The sequence below is a fragment of the Athene noctua genome, chromosome 5 (genome assembly GCF_965140245.1).
Source record: "Athene noctua chromosome 5, bAthNoc1.hap1.1, whole genome shotgun sequence".
Lineage (NCBI taxonomy): Eukaryota > Metazoa > Chordata > Aves > Strigiformes > Strigidae > Athene > Athene noctua.
The window spans coordinates 2,821,065-2,845,370 of NC_134041.1; the positions used below are offsets into that span (position 1 = coordinate 2,821,065).

The 24,306-nt window shown below is 45.0% G+C and overlaps 1 protein-coding gene across 1 annotated transcript in view; it reads right to left on the reverse strand.

The window, feature by feature from the left end:
- The window catches only part of CACHD1 (cache domain containing 1), a 114,735-nt gene extending 93,259 nt beyond the window's left edge, over positions 1 to 21,476 (reverse strand). The window contains exon 1 of the mRNA XM_074906046.1: positions 21,058 to 21,476. Within this exon, the coding sequence (XP_074762147.1) occupies positions 21,058 to 21,279 (222 nt within the window). The 5' untranslated portion in view covers positions 21,280 to 21,476. The remainder of the gene's footprint in view (positions 1 to 21,057) is intronic.
- Between the last annotated feature and the right edge of the window lie 2,830 nt (positions 21,477 to 24,306).

Sequence of the window (24,306 nt, forward strand, 5' to 3'; positions counted from 1 at the left end):
TTAAAAGGTTCTTTTTTACCTCTGCAGACCACAGTCTATCGAAACACCACCGGATCTAAGAACTACTTTTTAGAAACCCAAGGATTGAGCACAAAGAAATCTCTGCTATCAGGTTTAAGGGTCCTTTTACATCTCTGTGTATTACATGCTAATAAGCAAACCCTCCAAATGGTGTTTTGGGAACAAAAATAATTAAACAATTTTAGATCTGGGTTGTCAGCGTGCACGTTTCACTCTCATCCAACGAGTCCCCCTCAATGACAATTCCTCAAGTTCAATCCCAGCAGCTCAGGCAGCTGCTCGGCAAGGAGGCACCTCTTGGCAAAGCTCTTTTCATACCAAAACAAATGAGAATGAGCCTCTGAAGGACAAATTCCTTGAGATTGGCATACAACGATCACCTGTCTTTAAAACTGGCAAGTTTACAAACGCAATTATTCTTTACCCCAAAGGGTGTAGTTATACATACATGGGCGTAAGCAGCAAACCTGCCTTAAGGAATATCCACCGCAGCTACGCCGGCACCACGGTTGGCTGGGGCCGTGCTGCACCCCTGCAACCCCAGGGATCCATTTCAAGGATCCAGTTTATACTACAGCCCCACAAATAGTTGCACTAACACGAGGCAAACCTCAGCGGAGAGATGGGGCAAACAGCCAAGGCAGAAACCTCCCAAGTTCTACAGCTGCAACACCAAATGCACATGGTGCGTTGTTAGTGCCTGAGGGATGTCAGGCGTTCGACACAGAACGGACCACTCTGTGTTCAGTAGGAATCACCCAGTAACCACCACTGAGCTGCCAGCCTTGTGCAAAGTGGTAGGTTCCACCCCAAATTTGCTACATGAAGAGGAGCTGGCGTGCAAGAGGAGTGGCATGGTGCAATGTGACTTCCAGAAGCCAGCGTAATGCAGCTGGGCATGCAGAAATACAGAAATAGTTGCAAGAAAGATGGCTGCTAAAACCAATATTTGCCAAGTGGTACAGCTGATGAAATAGCGAGTCCAGCAGGTGGTTTTTAAGCCTAATGCTCATTTACTCATTGCATTGTGCTTCACCAGAAGCATACAAGACTCAACGTAAATAAAGCGCATTTCCAACCACCTCGAGGCATTACACCATTACACCATTACAGTGATGTAGACCAGTACTAGTGAAAATGAGACCTGGGTTCCCATTTTGTCTCTCAACTTTATCTTCTCTGTAGCTAAACTTCATTTTGCTTAATCTCCACTGTATTTGTTCTATAGCCTACTGAATAGCTGCATTTAAGACAAACTCTCTTATTAAGCAGCAAGCAATTGTTCCACCTGTTCTGAAGATAAACATTCAAAAAGGTGCAAAAAAGATTCAATATTTCCTGCCTGCTAAACATTTTCTATATAAAGTACTCATGAGAATAAATACATTTTAGCAGGGCTCTGGCAGCAGCATCTATATAAAATACTTGTTTTCTTTAGCACTGAATTTCAAAATGGTATTTAAATTGCTGTTTCTGGAATGTTACTAATTTTTTATTTTCAGGTTGATTTCATTTAATCTCAGATAAAACAGATTTGTTACAAAAAAGGGACACGGAAAGAGGGATGATCCCTGGGGTGGCAGGACCCAGAGGACTGTCACAGCAGCATGGGAACACGCTACCCTCTGCCTCTCACATACAACAGCAGATCAACTTTATTTTCTTTCAGCCTCTCCTAGTGCACATGTAATGACTGTTTTCTGAGCAATTAGTTGAATATATACTCTGGGATCAATATTAAAATTTCCATTTTTAGAGAAAAACAAAGGGGTGCCATAAGAAAGCTCCACACTGACAACACGAGCACGAGACTGGATTTCAAAATTTCAAAGAGTACAGAAATTTTTGCCAGCTGCAGACACTGTTCTTGGGAAATGACACTCTTGACACTGCATCATCACAAACAAGTAGCAGCAAATCCCACACTGTTCATAAATAAAGAAATATTTTCCAATTTCTGAAGGCCGGGAACACCTATTTCTCAAAATTCTCACCAAAATTCTCACATAAATCACAATATTAAAGGCTCTATCAGTGGAGAGAGCTGGAAAGGGTTGGTGAAAACCCACTGGGATTATTATACTAGAAAACACTGAAATTGCACAGAGCAGCCAGCCTCCTGCGAGGAGCCCGATTAGCACGTTAGTTTAATTCCGGCGCATCTCTCCAGCCCACCTGCATTCCCGCAGTGTCAGACCACGGCCCTTTCTTCGTGTATTAATTTTACATGCTCCTCTCTGGCAGGCAGGCAGGGAGCTAACGAGCAGTCCCCCAGGCTTAGTCTGCAGAGGAAAACTGGCAGCGGGACTGCAGCTCTTGCCTAATAAGATCTTTGTATGAGAAGGCAGAGGAGCTGCCCAACATCAGCAGTCAAGCTGGTTTTAGAGGGGTTTATTTATTTATGTTGAAGCAGCCTTTTCCTTACCATTGCAGAAGTTATGAGCATGGGATGGGGTAGCGAAAAGGTCTTGCATCCATCGGCCAGAGCTGTGCCAAATTCCTCCAGACCCATCTCCCGTTGGTTGTTTACCAATGGTACAGCAGATTTTTAGGTTCACAAACCACTGAAGTCTTTGTGAAAGACTAGCAACTGTTGGCTTATATATCTTTCATCGGGGAGATCCTAATCTCCTGCACTCAGAAAAAAGGCTTGCTTTGATATTCAAGAGATAAAACCCAGGCTATTTCACTTAGTTTGAACTGTGCCAACCTAGAATGGCATATTCTGCATAAAAGGTTCAGAAGGAGAAAACAATGCATGGAAATAGCACTAACCGGCTGGAAACACTTCCAGGATCACCACGGTACCGGATGGCCGTGGAGAGCACACAAGGTCCCAAGACAACAGTGACCTCAAACTTTTCCTACAACTTTCCCTTCCAGGTATTCAGAACTTCACGGGAAAACAATGGTAACCCACACACAGCGGCAAGAAACATGTTATCTGAGGCAATTATCTTCTCCATCTGGACAGAAAAACATTACCAAAGAAGGAGCAAGCCATGAAAATCCATCCAACTGCTCATGAAAGCCCAGAGTAACCTCATGGTGGGGGAAAGGAGTGATGGTTTACTGCACAGGATGGGTGCAGGCAGCTGAGAGAGCCCAAGGGATGGACCACAGGCCTGGCAGCACTGGAGGGGCAAGCAAGATCCCCTCCTCTCGGTAGGCAGGACCAGCTCAACCGCTTTTGTAACCCTCCTGAATACATGGTTTGCTATTAGAACTAAGCCACTAGGCTGCACGATGAGTCAGTTTGACAGATCCTCGCTGAAAATAAAGCAGGTTCTCATGAACTTGCTCTGCAACCCTAGGCCTGATATGGCAGGAGTGTGTACCCAGAGGACATCCTCCTTGCAAGGCAACCAGCCACGAGGTTGGACATGCCACTGTCATCTGCCAACACATCTAACCACAGCCTGGGTCTGAATCCACAACTCAAAGCTACTTGCTCCCTACTGCCTTGGAGCGAATCTGAAACTGTATTCAATAGGATTGAAAATTAAGATGTCCTTCACACCTTCTATTTTCACGTAATTAAAAGAATAACTTTTAAAACCTAGTTTCTCAATAGGACAATTTTATGAACAGTTTATAAACAAAAAGTCATCAACTCTAGAGCACTGCCTGCGTTTTAAGAGATACAAAATACAACATAAGACCTACAGATACTGCAGCTGAAGCAAATGCTACCACTTCACTCAGAAACTGCACCCTCATCAGCCACATCTCCCTCTACAACTCAACTCATCAGGATTCCTTCAGGACTTGTCCCGCAAATCAAAAATAGATGCCAGACACCGATTAGTAGCAGGTTCATAAAGTCTATCAACTGAAAATACCCACTTTTGGAGGAGAAATAAATTTGTTCAGACATCTGGAGTTGCCAAACTAAGTGGGATGGCAGAGGGAAAAATGAACACGGCAGGACTGTACGACCTGTACTCTCTTTTTCTATCCAGTTATATGGATACAGGGAACCTGCATCACTTCATATTGTGTCAAGTCACAGAAAGTAAAATAAACTTGATTTAAAATTGTCTTAATATCTAGCATTTAATCTGCTTTATTACCTGCGATTGGAACCATTTATCAAAAAAAGTCCTTGTGCTAAGTATTTCACTCTATTTTAAATATTTATCACCTTTGCCATGTCCTGGATGGTTATTGTTCACTGAGGAGATTACATGTACACTGTCACCCTGAGCAGCATCCCCATTATCAGCAGAAGAAACTTCTCAGGTTTAATTTATATTCCAAAAAGACAAAATTCTACATTTTACTTTTGCATGGTGACATTTTTAACACACACTATTAGAGGAGGAGCACAAGCAATGATCAGAAGTGAGGAAGTCCATGAACTGCCCTCAGATGAGCTCAGGTGAACAGCAGAAAGCAGACCTGGCTGCACGCTGCTCTAACCACACATCTTTCTGGGCAGGGACATGCTAAGCAATGGAAACTGAAAAAAAAAAATAAAATATCTGAACACATTGCCTAGATTTGCCTAGACATAAACAAAAACCAAACCACATTTTTCACGGAGCAAGGGGTTCTGTTCTGATTTTACAAATCCATTGTTTCTTAACGCATTTTTTTCCTGTAGATTTTTATTTTAATACGAGCTCCCCTCAAAAAGCCACATTTCTCCTTTCAAAGAGTCTTAATTTTCCTTTCACCAAGGCATTACTGTATTTCCTTGTCCTGGGAGAGTTTTATCTGGAATTATACATATGTACCGAAACACAGCTGTTCCACTTCTTTTCTCCTTTATTTTTTTCACACAGAAAAACCTGCCTCTATCAGCCACCCAATTAGCTGCTCACTATCAAAAGACTGCTTTGGCCTTTCATCTTCTTGAAAACTGGATTCAAGTGAGAGGGTGTCATGGAAACTGTGTCTCAGGTCATTTCCTGTTTCAGTTCTTAGTCACCAAAAATAAAATAGTAATAACAATAATAGTGGGGTTTTTTCTAATAAAAAATAATAATAATTAAAAAAAAATGTTATGCCAGTCTGCAATGCATGTAGCAGCTATAAAGAAAACATTATTCTTCATGAGAAATCTTCATCTGACAAACTAGAAACCTGATTTTCAATTCAATGTTCAACTAAGTCTTCCCTAAAGAAACTGTAGATCAAATGTGAAGAACACAAAACCTGCAGCAAATATGCAATGAAATTAATGAAATATTTGAAAAAAAAAAAAAAAAATCTCTAGCTTTCAGAATGTGTATGCTTTTTATAGTTCACAGCAGAGTATGCACTGTGTGTGTTTCTCTAAGTATTTCACTAAGCAAGCAGGACAGACTCACAGTAAGGTTTGGGTTGAAAAGGACCTCAAAGCCCACCCAGTGCCACCCCCTGCCCCGGGCAGGGCCACCTCCCACCAGCCCAGGTTGCCCAAAGCCCCGTCCAACCTGGCCTTGAACCCTGCCAGGGAGGGGGCAGCCACAGCTTCTCTGGGCAGCCTGGGCCAGGGCCTCACCCCCCTCACAGGGGAGAATTTCTGCCTTAGACCTAATTTAAACCTGTCCTCTGTTAGTTTAAAGCTGTGACCCCTCGTCCTATCCCTACACCCCCTGATCGAGTCCCTCCCCCCTTTCCCGTAGCCCCTTTCAGCCCTGGGAGGCCGCTCTAAGGTCTCCCCAAGAGGAGGGAAAAAAAGCTTTAGGTAATTATATACAGGGGACTGCTGTCAAACCGCAGAAGTTTCAAGTGCTTTATCAATTCCAAATACCTCCTTTTAGAAATCAACAATCTCAATTACCTCCTGCGTTTGCAAAAACCGTTCAAAGCTTGCTGAATTTCATTATTACAAAAGAGCTGCACTTGACTGGTAAAGCCACAAAAAACCCTTATGAAAAGACATCAAATTCACAAACATGACAAATTTCAACCAGCCGCTCGAGGTGACAGGTAACAGCACATTCGTGCAACAAGCCCACACGCGTGGAAGGGCCAGTGCAAGGTGAGATTTGCAGTGATGCAGCATCTATTTTTGTTCATTCATCTGAACCTAGCAAGATGTTAACAGCATGAACATTTATCAGGAGCCCACATGCAACACGTTAACAATAAGTAGACTACTCGGGAGATTGCTTGGAACTCCCTGCTCTGTGCTCGTGATGAAGTTCCCAACAATATTAAATCAGAAATTACCTAATTCCCACAAGTTCTGAATATAAAACTTGAGCACCACTTTACAACAAACAGTTATAAGTTAAATGAGTCACAATCTGACCGATCATTTTAATAATGGCATGGATTTGAAGACCTGTAATTCGGAGAAATTTGGAGCAGGGACACTCTACGGTAGAAAACTGTCAATTTATATATATCCTTATTATTGGGGAAATGGCTAATTTCTGATTCCAGCAACCAGTGCTGCCATCTCCAGTTTCTGATCCCTGCAGGACACAACTCCTTGTTTCTTTTTTAAATTTACCCCATATAACCACACACTCTTAGAAATTCCTGGTTCATTCCATCAAACAAAGCAAGGCTGGCACTCAAAACCAAAAAATATGGGAAAGCTCATGAACTAGAAAGCTTTTATCCTTAAGATGGGTGACAGATAAAGGTAATTAAAAAAAAAAAATACTCATAATCACTGAATGACTTAGGGATGCCTTAGTCCTTTACCAGATTTTCTTCTGTTTTTATGAAAAAAGAGGGAGAGATAAACAGATACCGTAAGGTTCCATACATACCCACATAATGCACTTCGTTAAACACTTCATTAAATGGGGGGCTAACATGGAAAGACAGATTGCCTCGTCTTAGAGGAGGAATTAAAATCAAGGATTTTGGAGCTTTACTACACTTCTGTGAGATCTTTTCTTTGGCAAGAGGAGATTGAGGAAAGTGAGTGGCACCTGAAATGCATCAGTTTAGAAGTACACCTGGAAAGGGATGATGCCTTCATCCAAAAACTAACAGGCTGGTTGTTAATTTTGGTTTTATGGACAGAAATGCTACGTGCTTTTGCTGGGGCTGCTGGCAAAAAGGTGTTGAGCGATTTGTTACAAAAAGCTTTTTTCAGTTCTTAAGACGAAATTCTCAGTCACAACAATGACATCAAGGGATAATATCTTGGTTTATCCTGAGACAAGAAGGGCTTTCAAGTCATACAGGAACACGGAGAGAGCCCAACCCAGGGCCTTTCACCCCTGATTCATTGTACCTTTGGCCACACTTGCTCCTCTTGCAACATTTTCCAATTTAACACCTTCAAAGGGATTTTGTAACCCAGTCTCCAGCTTTCACTCTCAGCTACCGCACAAGGGCTGCTCTACCCTTTGGGGGAACCCGCAGACACTCATCTCAAGCTAGAGACAGATCTATTTTTGCTTTCTTGACATGATGGAGTCTCCAGCTGTGACTGCAGCTGAAAAACCATCAGCAAACACGAGGAATCAGATGAGGACAGGCAGCTAGGGTCCAAGGCAAGAAGCAGAGGTGACGTACACCGCGAGAGTTACCGCTATCAACACACATCTGTCCAGAGGTACCCGACCACCAGCAGCCCCCAGCTTTTCCTCATCTGGCTGTTCTCACAGAAATACAGGAGCAGCACCTGCACAGCAACCAGCCAGAGATAATACACAGAGTACACCCACCTTTTCCACCAGGGACAAACCATCTGACCAGATTAGAAACCCTGCTCCAAAGGACCCTAAGCACATCTGTCAAGTTTTACCACCCTAATTAAAAGTGTGCAGCACTTCCACCCCTGCACCCTTTTTTTTTTTTTTTTTTTTTTAATTACATCCTTTGTGAATCTTCACTCAGATATTTCCAAACTGAAATGAATTTCCTGGGGTCCTTGCAATGGGACTAAGGTGAAGTGCTCTCTGCTTGTAACACCACACAGCACGGGAATTAGCAGCAGCTGCACAAGGAGCTGTCTTTATCAGGGAACATCAGGGGATTTTTGGTTGGAGTTCTTTTTGCTAGTGGAAACTTAATCAGTTGTCTGTTAGATTCTTGTTCTCATGAAGATGCTTGCCAGGTCAAACTGAACATATCCGTGACCCTGCAGCCTTATTTTTTGAGAAAGAAAACCTTTTTCTCGCCAAGAATCTGTGGTGAACCACAGACAGAAAAAAAAAAAAAAAAAAAATATCCAGCTGAAAGATTAAACAGAAGATGAAAGACAACATCAGATCTCAGTTTTAAATAAATAAATAAAAAAAATGCTGTTCTGGTCAGTGGTCATTACAGACAAACCTGACCTGCGGACTGAACCAGAAATAAAGGGACTACCTGGGCTGAGAAAAGTTGTCTCAATTTCACCGGGTTGGGAAGCTGCTATTGTTGACTCAGACCCACTTGTGCTGCCAGGGTAGCACAGAGCTCATTGCAAATGCAAAGCCCCAGCTGGGGGTAGGAAGAACTAAACGTGTTAAATGCTCGGCTGGTGAGTGCCCATAGCAATCGCCCCGCGCCGGGGAGCGGGGTTCCCTCCCCCACTCCCAGCTCGCTCCCCATTATTCTCCATTCAAGCTGAAAGCGAGAAGGTCTTTTCCTCTGCCGCTCCGTGTCAGCCAGACTTGGGAAGCTCCGCAGGAATTGCTGAGAGATCCAGAAACACACAAAAGCCTCCTTCCACAAAGCGTCCTTTCATCTAGGCAGTGTGTCTATTAAATAAGTCCTGTTAATGTGCATACATTTTTATAAAGAGATTATAAAGTGAAGACTCAGTCACTAACTCAACTGCACAATAAGATTTTTAAGTCTATTACTAGAAAACCAGGGTTTAAAATGAGTAGCTGGGAATGCTTCACAACTCCTCTGCAGTAATACTCAAATAGGTCTGGTACCCGCAACGGCAGCCCAAGGTGTACTTTGAATGGTTTAACGCCTTTATTTCTTTATTTGGCAACTTGGAGGCACCTCAGACCATGACACTCTGCATTCAGCATCGGTCAGGGATAAAACGGGAAGGTCAGTTCAAACCCTGACAGTGTACCTGCACCAAACATGATGCCCAGAGGACAGCAGCATCTCCTTTCTGGAAACAAAAGAGTTTGATCAGTTCCTGCTCTTCCATCATGGTGTCAGGATAAACTAGTGAGCTGCCATTCCTGACTGTTTGCTCCTCTTCTCATCAAAACCAAAGCAGTAAACAGCCACTTTACCCCTTTTCTCTGTTACACCCCTTTCTACATCTTTTTTCTCCCTTTCCTTTGCCCACAGGGGCTCAGCACCTCCCGAGATTTTGAACAACTAAGTCAGGTAAACATAAAGTCCCGCCAGCCCTGTGATAAAGTAAATTATTTTCTGTCCACCAAAAGGCAAAAAGAAAGAATCTGTCATTTTTCTTTCTGCATCAAAGCAAGGCCACAAGTTGACAATCTTCACCAGCGTGGGCATGACTGTACACCGGCTTCACATACCGGCCTTTGGGGGATTTGCAGCTAGCCACACTACTGGCCCACGGACTTGCTATAGTCAGGTTTTAATATTTTAAATATATTTTTGGACATGCAACCAAATCAGACTTGGGGGCTGGACCTAATACTGGCTCTAACCTTATTTCAGAACGAGAATCCCAAAAAGGTTGTGAATCTGGTTTCAGTTTTAAAATGAAATGGCATCTCCTAGCAGCAGTGGCAAAAACCCAATCCAGCTCCTGGTTGTGGACATGCAGACAGTGCTCTGCAGATCTTCAGATCTACACCTTGGCAGCCCCAGACATCCATCCAGTTCCCTTGCCTCAAGGCTATCTTCCACCAATGGCAAAATCTCAGGGGATCTGTTACAATCGTGTTATTTCTTGTGCTGATCAGAGAGGTGTGTCCATCTGCCATCCCAGAGCTGCAAAGCACCCACCTCAGCCCCACACAACCCCATGGGGAGGAGGGCTACGTGCTCCTCTGGTGCCAATGGGCAGGGAAATTGCTTCCAGCACGCTGGTGGTACTGGAAAGCAAGGAGACAGGGAACAGCAAAAGTGACAGAAAACACGCAAATCAGAGCTCGTGAAATGGTGGAGAGATGCTGGAAGGCAGCAGAAACCCAGCTCTGCTGCAGATTCACTCTGCACAAGACAGCCTGATGAAGACCATGAACTTCGTGTGAATCCCCTGTGCTTCCCAAGGAGTCAAGGTTTGGGGTCAAAGCTGCACCAAGATGTAGTTTAACAAAAAAACAGGTATGAATCTGGATGGAATAAGCCTGACCTACACTATATGCACATCTAGCAAAGCAGCTCTCATCTAACTTGGCTCAGAGGGGGCAACAGCTTTCATTATACGTCCAAAGAATCCCAAAACAATGCATTTCTCTACTAAAAATTTTTAATGACGTATTATCCCTTTCTAGAAGCTTTTTTTCTCTTCCCCTTTAGCATGAATTCTCAGGCTCTAATAAATCATCCAGGCGACACATTCTAAGCCGAGAGCACACTCAGCAGGTCTTACTTTTCAAACGAGCCCTCACATTGCAGCTCTGCATTCATTTTGTCCTGCCTCCAAGTCTTCTTCCCTTCTCAAAATAGCTGCTCCACCTCTGCTCCTCAAAGAGAAATCCTCCATTTCAAGCATTGAAAACCATGGCAATGTATGTTGGGTTTAATTTATTTTTGGAGGCTGACTTTCTATTCTTGGATACGTATGAAAAAGCAGCGTTTGAAAGTCTGAGGTTGCAATTAACAGAACGTTATTTTTTTAAATGTATTTCTAGACTTACAGTCAACAACTTACTGAATAGATATATAAATATGAAGGCGAGGCAAAACTACATTTATGTGACATCACGGTTAATCAGTAGTTTAAAATTCATTAGATTCAATTTCTTACCAAGCAGAAATAAATGACTAGTAATTTCTAATAAGCTGGTTATCTACTACTATGGCAATGGTGGTGCTGTTTTAATTTTGGCGCTATTTTAATTTTGGCTTTGCATCCAGTAGTTTTAATGGAAATACAGTATCATCAGTACATCAGCATCTAAAATATTAAAAACCGAACGCAACTTTCAGAGCAAAATCCTGCAGTCCCAGCAGCGAGCTCAGCACAGCCCAGCCACCTCCGCCAAGAACAGCTGGATCTTCAGCTAACTGATTTTAACAACTTCAAGACCATCAAGCATACCCCTCAGAGCAGCTACTGAAATCATCTAGGGCTACATAAAATCCAACAGCTGCAGAATTCAAAAGGAAGAGCCAGAATGCTATAATTTAAACCAATAGTTCCATTTCAGTCAAAAATAAGAAATGAATAATAGACTTCATTTTTCCCCAAACTACACTACTGAGCAGTAACTCACAACAGAAGTAGGCTACTTGAGTGACACTAGCTTTATATTTGTGACCTTGACATCGGTGAAACTAATCTAAAGCTTTAAGAGTTTGAAAAGTTTATGATTTTCACCCTCCTCCTGCAATGTATTTGAATATAAACTTTTTTTTTTTTTTTAAATCATGACCTCCTACAAGCAAAACACAAGAGACTGTGTATCCAGGAATAACATTTTCTAATTTTAATCTAACAGATCAAAGACTTTTGAAATTTACAGTTTAAAAGCAGACGCCTGACCACTGCTGGATAATATGACAAATGAGCCATCCTCAGTACTTATTCCTGTCTTCCTGCCTGCACCAGAAAGAGCAGTTTTCCATGTAAATTGTTTTCTGTAGCTGAACTCCACCAAGCCAGACCAAGGGAATAAATCCCACATCACATCTGGCAGTCCCGGATAGCCACTGGCAAAAGAAATGAAAAACAACTAAGAAATTCACATTAAACACAATTCTTTGAGCAAACAATATGCCTGAGGAAGTCTAACTACCTAGACAGCAGTTGTAGCATATTTAAATTAAATAGCCTTTCATTGTTAAAATTGCTAAATGCATTATCCTCAAATTAAAAATCCTTTTATCCTTCGTATGCTTTCCCTACAACACAAAAATTCTGTCTCTGAAATGTTGGTTTGGCCTCTCTCAAATACCCCAGTCCACGAGGGTTTGTCCGTGCCAGCCGGTGTCACTGGAGGCTGAACCTGCCGATCATGCACCCGCTTCAGCCTCCACCGCTAACAAAGTACTGAACTGCGATTCAGGATCCACTGAGTTGGAGCAGCCTTTCCTCTTCCATTTCACAATCCTTGCAACAATGAGAGATCCTGCTTCTTTCTTTTCGCCTAAACTGCGTTTACATCTCCAAAATCAAAAGTCAGAAACCCCGTATGACTTCTGTATCAGAAAAAACAAGGGAAAACAACGCACTGTTGTTCACTGACCATTAACAAAATGATAAAAATACCATGAAAATTACTTTCTTCTGTACCAATCTTTCATCAGCATTTGGCCACGTGTTGATTTGCAAAGGAGAGGCTACCACTGAAAGAAAACACATCGGGCAAACTTAATTTTGCCCCCACAAAGCGCACACCTCTGGAGCCATACCAAGGCTGCTGTTGTAGAGGATTCCCAAAAATCACACCTCACCCAACATCTGCCAACACGTACAATATCTCAGCATCTACTTCACCCCAAAAAGCACCACACGACTGGTTTTTCTCTTCCTTGCTGTTTCACGGCAAAATAGTACTAGTGCAAGGCAAACACAACCGGTCTCTGGCGAGGAGTTGGGCTTTCTCCTGTTCCCAAAGCAACAGCCAGGTTTGGGATGATGCCTCAGCGAGCTGAACCATCCCACGCCGTGGAATGATATGCAGCAGACCTGGAAAGGTCCCTGGCCAGGAACAGAGCTGGCCACGCCGTCATCTGAACGCTACTGAACACCTCTCCCTGTGGCTGCGGCACTATCCCGCTGGTTTTCACACCCATCCACCGTCACGCGGTAAGGGGGAAGGAGAAGAAAGGATCACAAGCATGCAAGGACAGCCCAGCTGATCTTCCTCATGCTAACATGGCTTCTGGGAAAGAACTGGTGAAGACTGCTGCTTATTTGGTGAACACCAAGGTATTTTGCTAACTTGCCATTCATTTTAGCATCACGTGCTACCCTCACACAGAAGGAAAGTCTACTATGCTAAAATCTTACGCTCCTGACACACACAATTTGGAGTTCCTTTATTTTCCAACAAATAAAAGGCAAAGAGCTTTCCTGGCTCTCTGTGTGATCTTCCCAGGGGCTGGTGAGCCCTTTCCAGCCTTGGCTCAGAGCCTGGACTTGCTCCAGGCAAACAGGCTCCCACTGTAGCTATTTTGGGGAGTCTGTCCCTTCTCCTCTCCACCCCATCACCACAAACACCTCCCCAGGTTTTGCTCGGTATTCCTTCTGAGGTGGAAGTACAGCCCAAGAGGAAATATTTCTAATGCTTCCTTTGTTGAAAGCGAGAAGCAGGGACTGAACCAGAGACAGGGAGGTCGCGGGAGCACCTCAGCCCTTTGGTGTGGTACCATCCTATCATCACCATCAAGCTGAACTTACCTTCACACACAATCTGGTCTGAAATCCACAAAAAATGGCACAAAAATACTTTCATAACCCCACCAGGGTGAATGCACAGGAAATTCTGCTTAAGGAATTCCAGCTTCTAGAAACCTTTATGGCGACTTCCAGATGTGTCTATTTTAAAGCCTTTTTCCCTGGCCTCATTCCCACCTGTGACGATCATAAGTATAGCCAAAAATTCCTACTGCATTGCAGGAGTATGTGCAAAAGGTGGCCAAATCCGGGCAGAAAGCACTGGCTAGACGGCTCCACAGAAATGCTGGAAGTAAAATTACAGCTTTTCTCAGAAATGTGTTAGGCCTTTTCTGCTCTACTGGTAGAGTGGTCGCAGCTTCAAATCATATAGTCCAAGTTGAGCAAAACCCTGTGCTCCAAGGGAAACAGCACTGGTGAAAAGCTGGTTTTATCAGCCACTTCTGGCTGAGAAGCTGGAAAAGGGAGACATAATAGTTTGTTTTTACTAATGATTGGAATTGCACAAATACACTTCTGCAAAATCACTTGGGAGACTCTAAGGAAACCTTACAGACAGCTGATAAAAGTGTCTCCATTAAAATTTTTCATGGGATTGGAAATGAGTAGTATTGACTGGTGGCACCATGATTATTTCAAAAGTCAACACAAGATTTTCTCTGCTAAATTAGATATATAGTATCACACAGAAATCTGTGCCAGGGAAGAACACGCATAATGCAAGATTCAAGCAAGGACCTAGCATGCACTCTATATTAGAAAAGGCATGTCTTCACAACAGACCCTGGGTAAGTATCAGTGTTATTAAACTCTGTTTTCCATGGGAAAGCAAGCAGAAGGATATCCTTTCAGATTTTATTAACACTGCATGTTACTGAACAAAAATAAACTACAGGGAAATGATGCCTGCAGAACGCAGTCCCTCTACTTTATACACTTTATTTTGCATTAAGCCTACTACTACACAAGTAGTACAGCTATTAGTGAAAACCTCAGCAGAATTTTTAACATACAAAACAAAGACTGATACATCAGATAAGTTACTTAAATTTCATTTTTTTTAAGCTATATTATTCATGTACGGGAAAGAAGAAACAAAAAACAAACCACCAAAGTTACTATTTTCCTTTTCACACAAATAAATAATTCCTGGGACATTACCCAACTCTTCCTTAAGTCCCCAGCAAAGCCCCCATAAGCTCTGCTCCACGAAGCATTGCCATGACCAGAGTTCAGAGAGCCGGGCTCGCACTGAGGTAGCCCTGTGCCTCAGCCCTGGGCACTTCCATCTATGGGGTGCCCTGACAAAGGAAATAGAGAAATTTGGGGTTCTTCCTTATAGCTGGGCACTTCCACACTCAGGGGTACTGAACTGACAAGGCTCCAATCATTTCTTCGCTGACTTTTTCACTAATAACTGAAGAACAGAAAACAGTAATTGTTGAACAAAAAAAAAAAATATAGAAATAAATCTGTTAATATTTTCTTTACTCCACAGTCATAAAAGAATAACCTGCAAACACACAGACACAAATCTTTTAATAGTTCACATTTCCTTCCATTCTTAAACATATCTTGCCTTTGTATCTGAGAAGAGGTGAAGCACTCCATGTTATTAAACAATAAGCATCATTTTTTTCTCACCAGTGCCTGGCCAAGCTACCGGCAGCAGAGCAGCTTCTCTGCTACCTTCAGATCGTCAGGCACTAACTGTTCCTCCTCCGCTGCATTGAAAGAATTTAAGAAAAAAGTGGGCTAACACACGCTGTATTTACTTCTGCGCCTTCTTACCATACGCGTTATCAGCCCTGCCACAGCTGAGAGATTCCCAATCGCTTCACAGCGCACTTGGATCTCTTGCTGCTAATAACCCCTCCGGTCCCCGCCACGACTGGCAGGGTCCCTCGTCACAGCAGTGCAGGGGACAGCTAATTATCTACCAACCCACCTTGCTGCACCACACTCGGCAACTTTTATCTGCACAGGACAGCTGCATTCTCCCCGTTTGAAGTGAAATGTCAGTCTTCGCTAATGCAACAAGACTTACATCACTAACGATGTCCCGACACTTTGAAGACACAACTCAAAGCCTAATTAAAAATTCAGATTGGGTCTCCTACGTGCAGCCATTTTTACTGCCCTTCCACCAGGACCTCTCTCTATCTTTTTGAAATGTTTCATGCTGGGAAAAAAAAAAAAAAGAATCCGTGTGGAACAGGATGAAAAACTGCTGCAGTCTTGGGCTTTCGGAGTGCCTTGAAAAAGGCTGCTGTAGCTGGATTCAAACCAAGGCATAATCACGTAAAACAGATGAGGTTTTACTCCACTGGTTTCTACTCTGTAATTATTACTAAAGTGAGCACTGCTGCCAAATAATAATTAAAAAATATACATATAGTCAAACATTTATCAGCCTTCCTTACATTAGTCTATTGTATTTCAGCTTTATAAGCTGGAAACAACCCGAAAATCAAAAGGAAAAAAAAAAAAAAGCTGTTTTCCATGCTGTCATTTAGTTGGGGGTCCACAGAAGTCCAAATTTCAGACCCAGTGCTGGAAGACTTGTGGTGCTATAAAGCTGCACAAGTAGCTCGCAGTCACCGACAGATTTATTTGTAAATACCCATAGAAAGAAGTGAGCAAATGTGTGAAACCCCTGATTTCAGAGATGGAGAACCACGGATCTGGCACTTCTGCAGAGCAGCTCAAAATGGGATTTATCTCTACTAAGTCGTAAATCCATTGTCATTAGCCAGAAGACCAGCCCATTAGAAAAAAAATACTGTATTCTGTCAGTGTTCATTTTTAAAGAGATTAAATAAATGGACAGTTCTGGTGACTGCAACTCTTTGCCATCACCCAGAAAGCTCAAAGGATGTGGATTTTTCAGAACAATGGTGTCAGGGCGTCCTCCCCGTATAAACCCCCGGACATCTCCTCATCTCCGTGTCATTCTGGTCAGCACACAATCCGTTCTTCTTGAAAAACATATGGCCAGACAACTTATTAATAAAATAAATAATAGGCTTGCCAATCAACCCGAAGAAGCTTGTACTATGCTGTTTGTTATTTTAGACATCACTAAATCACCTGAGCCAAGTATTAATATAAAAAGAAGGGAAAAAAAAAAACCCACACCAGGAAAAAAAATGACCAGCAAACTGCTTTTTCAGATTAAAAAACGCATTTTTTTTCTTCCAACCACCAAGATCAGTAACAGACAATGAGAAAAGGCTGTGCTTCCTTCACAGAGTAAGTGTAAAGGATTAAGATAGCAGAGCTGCCTTCAAAAATACTCAAGGCCCTCTGGGCCTATAACTTTTCTTACTATCTGGCTAGAAACATCAACATGCATTTTGAAAGTTATAGAAGCACTTAACAACGCTTTTTATCTTCAAAGCATTGCTTAATCCTTTCAACTCTCACTGCAAGCATTATATCCCTGTTTGGGAGGTGAAGATGTTACCTTGCCCCACACTATCAAAAAATCGTCCTCACCTCGGATGCCCCGTGCAGATTTAGAGGGTTAAACCTTGCCAAAACCAAACAAAACGCTCAGAAAAGTTCTGATCTATTCTATTCCTGCCTTTACGTCCCAACTAAAGAATTCCATTTTTTTCAACCAACAACCTACTCTGTAATTTTAACCAGGTCAGAGGAGCCAGGATCAGACAAGCCAGGTAACGGGGATGGTGAAACTCCAGCAGCAGACCAGGTCATGTCACAACCACTAATTCTGTTATAGTTTTAGGATAAAGGAGTGCTTAGCTTTTAATTACCGCTGAGTGCCAGCTCTGCCCAGGAGAATATGTTACAGGACTCTCATGCGAGCTGCTCATTCACCAAGCTCCAGCCCTCTGTGAATTACGACGTTGGGCTATTTAAGATGTAGTCTACTGAGTAATGACAAGTAATGGGGCTGCTCAGGCTGGCAAGCGGAGATGCGATTGCACGCCATCTTCCAAGGATGCAGCCTGCTGCCAAAAAGCTGCTCCCTGTAACAACACGGATGCTGTCAACACGCGCTCCAGCTAACAAAAAAAGAAGATAAGGGGTTTGGGGTGAGGGTAGGTGCAATATCTGTGTCCTGCAGGCACAGCATCCCCCCCCCCAATCCAGCGACTTTTCCTCCCGCTGCTGTCCCGGTACAGCGGCCTCCATCCAATGGGAAGAGTAAGAGATGGTGGTGCAGCTGTTTCTGGTTAATCAGGAAGAAGCACTAACGAACTTTGGGGAGAACCACGAACAGATCCCCTCTATCACTCAGGGAAAAAAAGATGCGCAAGCACGCACACGTACGCACCACCCCATCTCCTGACGCGTGAAAGGAAAGAGAGGCGATATTAAGATACAGCAACGTCATTAACTGTGGTTTTGGTAGAACAGAGCAATAATTAATCGGTGCAACACAGAAGTCAGGCAATCGAACTGGAGAATTAACACCCAGGACGGTAACACACAGACACCCAGGAACCTCCTTCTGCCCTGCAGCGCCCAACACGTGTTCTCACTCAGCGAATGCTTTGCAGGATATAAATGTGTATATTTTAATTTGGAACTTAAATAAGAAGCTGTTAAACTGCTGTCCAATACATTCAGCAACTGATGCATCTCACGAGTTGTCACCTACGTTACGTTATCCTCAGCTGCTCTATGCAGCACCATCCAAGGAATAGGTTTATATCCAAAACCAGAGCACTTACATGGGCGAGAAAACAAAGCGTTACTTAAAGGTAATAGTCAGATCCTGCACTCACACAAGTGTCTATAAATAGAAAGCAGCGGTGTGAGTGCCAAAAACAACCGTCAGACTGATGCTGGCATCACAGATCTCCCTCATCCTCATCCTTCCTGTAGCTTCAGCCTGTATCACAATGCAGTCACACACGCACCTCACTCCTCTCAACAATGCAAAACAATGCAATTTGAATAAAAACACTTAAGTCGTTATTGCTGTTGGACTAATTACGTGAAATACTGGTAGAAGAAGGATGTATCACAGGAAGTAGGTACTGTACAGAGGAGATGGATCTCTTTTATAGCACTGATGGCTGCTCCAGCAGGCATCTGATTTATTTTCTCTCTCACAACTTCTGTATTCATTACACAAACATTTAAGGCTCAGAAATTTCGTGGTTCTCCTCTTACCTCTTCCACTTGCTCCTCTAGTGACCGCTCTGGAGGCTCCACCTCATCCTGCATTTATGGAGGCTCTGTCTACAATTTCCTCTTTTCCCAGACTCAAAACACACCCAAACCATCCTCTCACCCTCACTCTATTTAAGCATTTCCACCTGCTCCTTCACTCATTGGATGCTTCCTGCCCACCTCCAGCTCAGACCTACCCTTCCTCCAAAGCCCTCTCCCGCAGTTACGTCCCGCTCCGGCGGCTGGTGACACCAGCTGCCTATCACCAGGACGTGCAGACGTGGGAGCCACAACTGGCAAGGACCAAAGCACGAAGAGAGCGTGAAGGGAAGCATTAAACCCCGCCGCTTCCTCCCCTACAATTTATGAAACTAAAATAAAACCGCAGCTCCCAAATGGTTGGGCATTAATCCTTCCTCTCGCTACCACGACTTCCTCTCCCCAGGTCCTGATTTGGGGCCTGCCTCTGCGTCGCCCTCTAAACCCAGGACAACACCCCTGGATTTCTACCCAGTTAAAGACCAAAAGCGCTCTCGCTCTTCTTCCAAAATCCCCCACTCCTCGTCTCTGCCTGGGCACGGCCCCGCCACGGCACCTGTTTGCATCACCCCGAGCATCCCTGCTGTGCCGGCGGCCCCGCGTGAGCGGAGAAAAAGGGCGACTCTGTGCCAGCTACACCCAGCCCTGCCTGAGCGGGCTTCGGACATTTCTGCCCTAAAACCGAGTGAGAAGCACGGGCTTGCAGTGACACATGTCATAACATTTTTTGTTCTACTGGAGGAGGTCAGCAAAGAAGCTTCGAAAAATCAGGGGAGGTTTATTCCCACTGGTTTTTAATCTTAAACAGCTGTAATAATGTTACAGGGGAGAGCAAAGGACAGGCTGCACATTAGCTTGATGGGAGTTAAGACAGCCAAAATATTAAGCATATAAAAATAGAGCTCCGTACGAAAAGGGTTTAAGTACCAGTTTCACCACATTAAATTACTTTGGGGCCTTAAATATCCAATAGCACACGCAGTTTTGATGTTATTTGCATGCAGACTGGTCTCCAGTTCATATCGTCAGTGTAATTCTTGGAAAGAAAACCCAGCTCATCCTACAGAGTTAGCTGATATACCACAGCAAGGTAACCACGTATATTTTCACGAGTTGCCTTTTTAACGACAGTAAGTGTTGAAATGATTGGATTCGATTTTTTTTTTTTTTTTTAAACACCAGAAATAGATTGAGCACACAATTACACTGACTTAATTTGCATTAACCAGGGACTCCACCATTTCCAGGATTATGCTCGTAGCTTTTGAGGGGAAATACATACATGCATGCGGTATGCACGGCACGGGGGGGGGGGGGGGGGGAAGAAAAAAAAAAAAAAAAGCGGCTTCTTGAATTCAGTACATCAATAATCTACCTTGTTAAGTGAAGTCATTTAAATCCACATCTTCTTAGCATCAGGGACAAGAGACAGCTCAGTGTTTTCCCGGACAAAACGCAGCCCTAGGAGGGCGGCCAACACAATGATGTTTCAGAGGTGAGAGAATGAGGCCAGTTTAGAGAAGATAAAAGGCCATTTGGGTAGAGACCCCTGCTGATCCCATGAAAGTGTCTCCTTTTCAATTTGGGAGCCTTTTAAAACCGCATTTGCTACTGACCATACCTTCCCCCTGAAAGCCGCTTGGGATCCGATTTCACTTTTTTTCTCGCCCCCCGAGGGAGGGTCCGTGGCCGATAGCTGGAACGCAGGTACCAGCACACCCCACCAGTCCGACCAGTCCCTACAGGGCTCACCCCGCTAAACCGCCGCCTCGAAGGCCGAGATGCCACCGCCACCACCACCTTCACCCAGACCCCCCCCACGAATTACAGCATCTTAATAAACTCGCCCAAACGCACGCTCGGCCGGGGAAGAATTGCGCCGCTTTTTTTTTGTTTTCCTTTTTTAATTTTTTTTTTTTTTTACCCCCGATCCGAGCGTTTTTCTCCCGGCAGCCGCCCGGCAGCTGGCAGAGGGATGCTCGGGCCGCGGGAGGGGGGGCCAGGTCAGCACCCGGCCGCCAGCCCCACAGAGCCCCCGGGGGGGCGGCCGGCTCAGCCCCCTCTGCGAAAACCGGGGTTAGGCGGGAGAGGGGAGGGAGTTTAACACAATAGAAAAGAGCAGAAATGATAAATAAACCCGGAGTTTCTCCGTGCCGCCGTGCGGTCCGTCCCCCGTCCGCCCCTCGCTCTTAGCGGAGCCCGCGCCGGGGCCGGGGCCGGGGCCGAGGGGAGCGGGGCCGGGGGAGCCGGGCGGGCCGCGCGAAGGCGGAGGGAAAGTTTGCAAAGAAGAAAAGACCCCCCCGGGGCGTGAGGGGGGGGGAAAAAAAAAAAAGGAAGGAATGGAGAAAGAAAGGGGAAAACAGGAATCGGGAAGAGAGTGTGGAGGAGGGAGGGAGGGAGGGGAGGAGGGAGGGAAAACCAGGCGAGGCGCGCGGCGGGCCGGGCCGTACCTGCATGGTGACGACCCCCAGCTCCTCGGTGGCCAGTTTCCTCATCTGGGCGGCCAGGACCTGCGCCCCGTCCAGGATGGAGAACTCCGCCTCGGCGCTGCCCAGCGCGCAGAGCAGCGCCAGGCAGAGGAGGCCGAGCGGTCCCCGGCCCCGCGGCGGGCGGCGGCCCCGGGCGGTGGTGGAGGCGGCGGCGGCCTCCAGCCTCCCGCCGCCCCGCGCCATGCTGCCGCGGCGGGAGAGCCGCGGGCACCGCCTCCGGCCAACGGCCCTCCGCCACCCCCCCCGCACCGACCCGGGCCCGGCGCCCCCGGGGGCCCGCTTAGGGCTGCGGGGCGGCCGCCATGCAGGGGGGGGGACGGCGGGGGGGGGGAACGGCAGCGGCTGGGCGGGAGGGCGGCCGCTGCGCCCCGCGCCCGGCTCCGGGGACACTGCGCGCCGCGGCCCCGGCGCTGACTGAGAGCGGCGGCGGCGGGAGAGACGCAAAGTGCGGAGCGGAGGCGGAGCGGGAGCGGCGGAGCCGGGATCGGAGTCGCCGCGGGGGGAGGAGGCGGCGGGGGCGGCCGCGCTGCGGGAGGGGGCGGCGGGACGGGACGGGACGGGCCCCCCCCGCGCCCCCCCGCCCCGCCCCGCCCCGCCGACCCGGCCCCGCGAACCGCGGGTGTGACTTTACCCGGCCGTCGGTCCGGAGCAGTCAGCACGCTTTCTTCCTTTTTTTTTTTTTTTTTTTTAAAGCTTTTTTAAAAGCTCTTTTTAAAAACCTTTCTTAAACTTTTTAAAACTTTTGAAAACTTTTAAAACTTTTTAAAAACTCTTTTTAAACTCTTTTTAATCTTTTCCTCGACTTTTAACATGGTCTCAGGTGCCTACGTGTCACCAAATAAAGAAATGAAAGCACTGAAACTTTTTTAAAACTTTCTTTTGAACTTTAAAAAAACTTTTTTAAAAAGTTTTTGAAAAATTTCCGAAAACTGTTTAAAAACTTTTTATTTTTAAAAAAAAAAAAACTTGTACAAAAACTTTTTAAAAACTTTAAAAAACCCCTTTTTTTAAACAACTTTTCTAAAAATTTTTTCAAAACTTTTTTTAAACCTTTTAAAAACTTTTTTTATCCTTTTAAATTTTCCTTTAATCTTTTTTTTTTTTTAAATCAGAGCACGATGTGCCTGCCTCCTCTCTAACAACCCCGAGCGTAGCACCGGCCGGCACAAGCCGGTGTCAAGCGATGAGGCTTGAGAAAACGTTTATTGTGCCACAGGGCTGGAAAATAAATAAATGAAAGGAAGGCACGTCAAGCCTAACCCACTCGACGGCACACAAATGACAGCTTGACCTCCCGGGAAGGGCAGCACAGAGAATATAACCGAGACCCCTGGAGAAACATCCCCTGCGAGTGATGAAGCCACGTTGGGGTGAAGCAGATAAACCCCCGGCTGTACCCTCAGCTCATAACCCCCTCGGCCCTGGCAGTGCCTGGCAACACGCAGCAGCTTCCTCAATCCCTCGTCTTCCTCACACCTTCCACCTTCCCTCCTCACCGTGCGCCTCGTTAGGGACACGCCAGGAGCCTGCGGTGCGCGTACAGGGGAATAAAATTTGCCAAATGAAAGCAGCAGTCTTTTTATTCTGCTCCTGGCAGCGGTTCCTGCCCAGTCCAAGAAGTCAAATAGTAGGCACGTATGAAATACGTACCCTCTAGATTTACTCTTCATTAATTAACACTTTCTGTCAAAACCCTGCAAATGTGTATAATCTTTAAATAAATCTGACCTGTGCTGACGAGATGGCTTCAATATCCACTTCACTAGTTAATTTTTTTCAGGGTCCTACCAGAGTCCCTCATGTCCTGTAGGAGTAAGTTCCACAAGTTAACAATCCATCTGAGAATTAATACAACGACATTATTTTCTACAATCATACACTATGTTCTTGAAATGTGCTTTCTATCTGCTTTAACGGTTGGTTTTTTGACTTCTCCCTGGTGCTGGCACGAGCAGGAGCTGGGTCAGACCCGAAACCTTCTCCCGGGGGAGAGGGCTGGGGCCCGGCAGCACCCGCTGGCATCTCTCAGGCTCAGGTTCTACCTGTAAGGGACCTCAGCAAAACTCTCATTTGGTTTTAATAAATGAAATTTAATTCTTAATATGCAAAAGCTGTATCAGTTTATCCGTGGCTTTTGTTCGTTTAGGTGATTTATGGGCCGAGCGTAATATATTTATTTCAGTTTTCCTGAGGAGGATTTCTGGTTTAGCAAAAGCAACCGAAACCAAAACACCACCTCTCAAATCTGCCATAATCAGTATCTCGTATTTCCATTGCTGAAGCTGCATTTGCTACCTGAAAGACAAGGAATTTTCTTTCCACCATGCTGAAGCTTTTGGTCTTCTATTGGAATATTTTCCCTGGGCCCAAGAGAGAGAGAAGCAAAACTGAGCCAAATTCGCTCTTAGCACTAGTCATTTTCATATTACATTTTATGGTTTTTTTATTAGATTCACTAGTGTAGGACGCAAAGGTTTTAAATTATAGTGAAAAGCTGAGTGGTTTTCAAATATCTTGGCTAAACTACCTGGGTTTTTTTTATTTTATTTCTGACCTTAGCTGCATGTTTGAAAAGAAAACTCCATCTCTGTAAACTTTGTTACATAAAAAATTATCAAATCGAGGTCACAGCTGGAGCTAAGTCAGTAGCTCGCTGCATGAGCAGCAACACCACTGAATTTCCAGCTATCCAAGTCGTCCAAGTCATGCACCCGATCATGAAATCACAAGGTTAATGCTACAAATAGTCGTCTTTTTTTTTTTTTTTAACAAACTGATTTCAGGAAGTGAATGAGGCAATTGTCCTTCTGGTTCCAAAGCCCCAGGATCCTGCTCATGGCAAGGGAACCCACTGAACAGGTTTAACATTTTCCTGTACAATCTAAACTCCTTTACACTACAGCCCTCGAGGCAAACCCGGACTCCTCCTGGAGTTCCCATATGCTTCATGTCTGCACCACTGCCTCCCCAGACAAGCTAATCAGCTTCCAGCACAGTGGCAGTTAGCAACCTTTCCTTCCACCCTGCAGCTCAGGCTGCAACGGGTTGCCTCCTGCATTTACGGAGGAGCTGGTCCGCGGTGTGGAAAGCAAACCCGACGCAGAATTGCAACCGAGGAAACCACCAGCGGTGCCGTTTCTAAATTAGTTGTACACCCGCTCGCTTTCACACATCAAAATATTTAAAGAAAAATGGGAAACAACTCCCTCC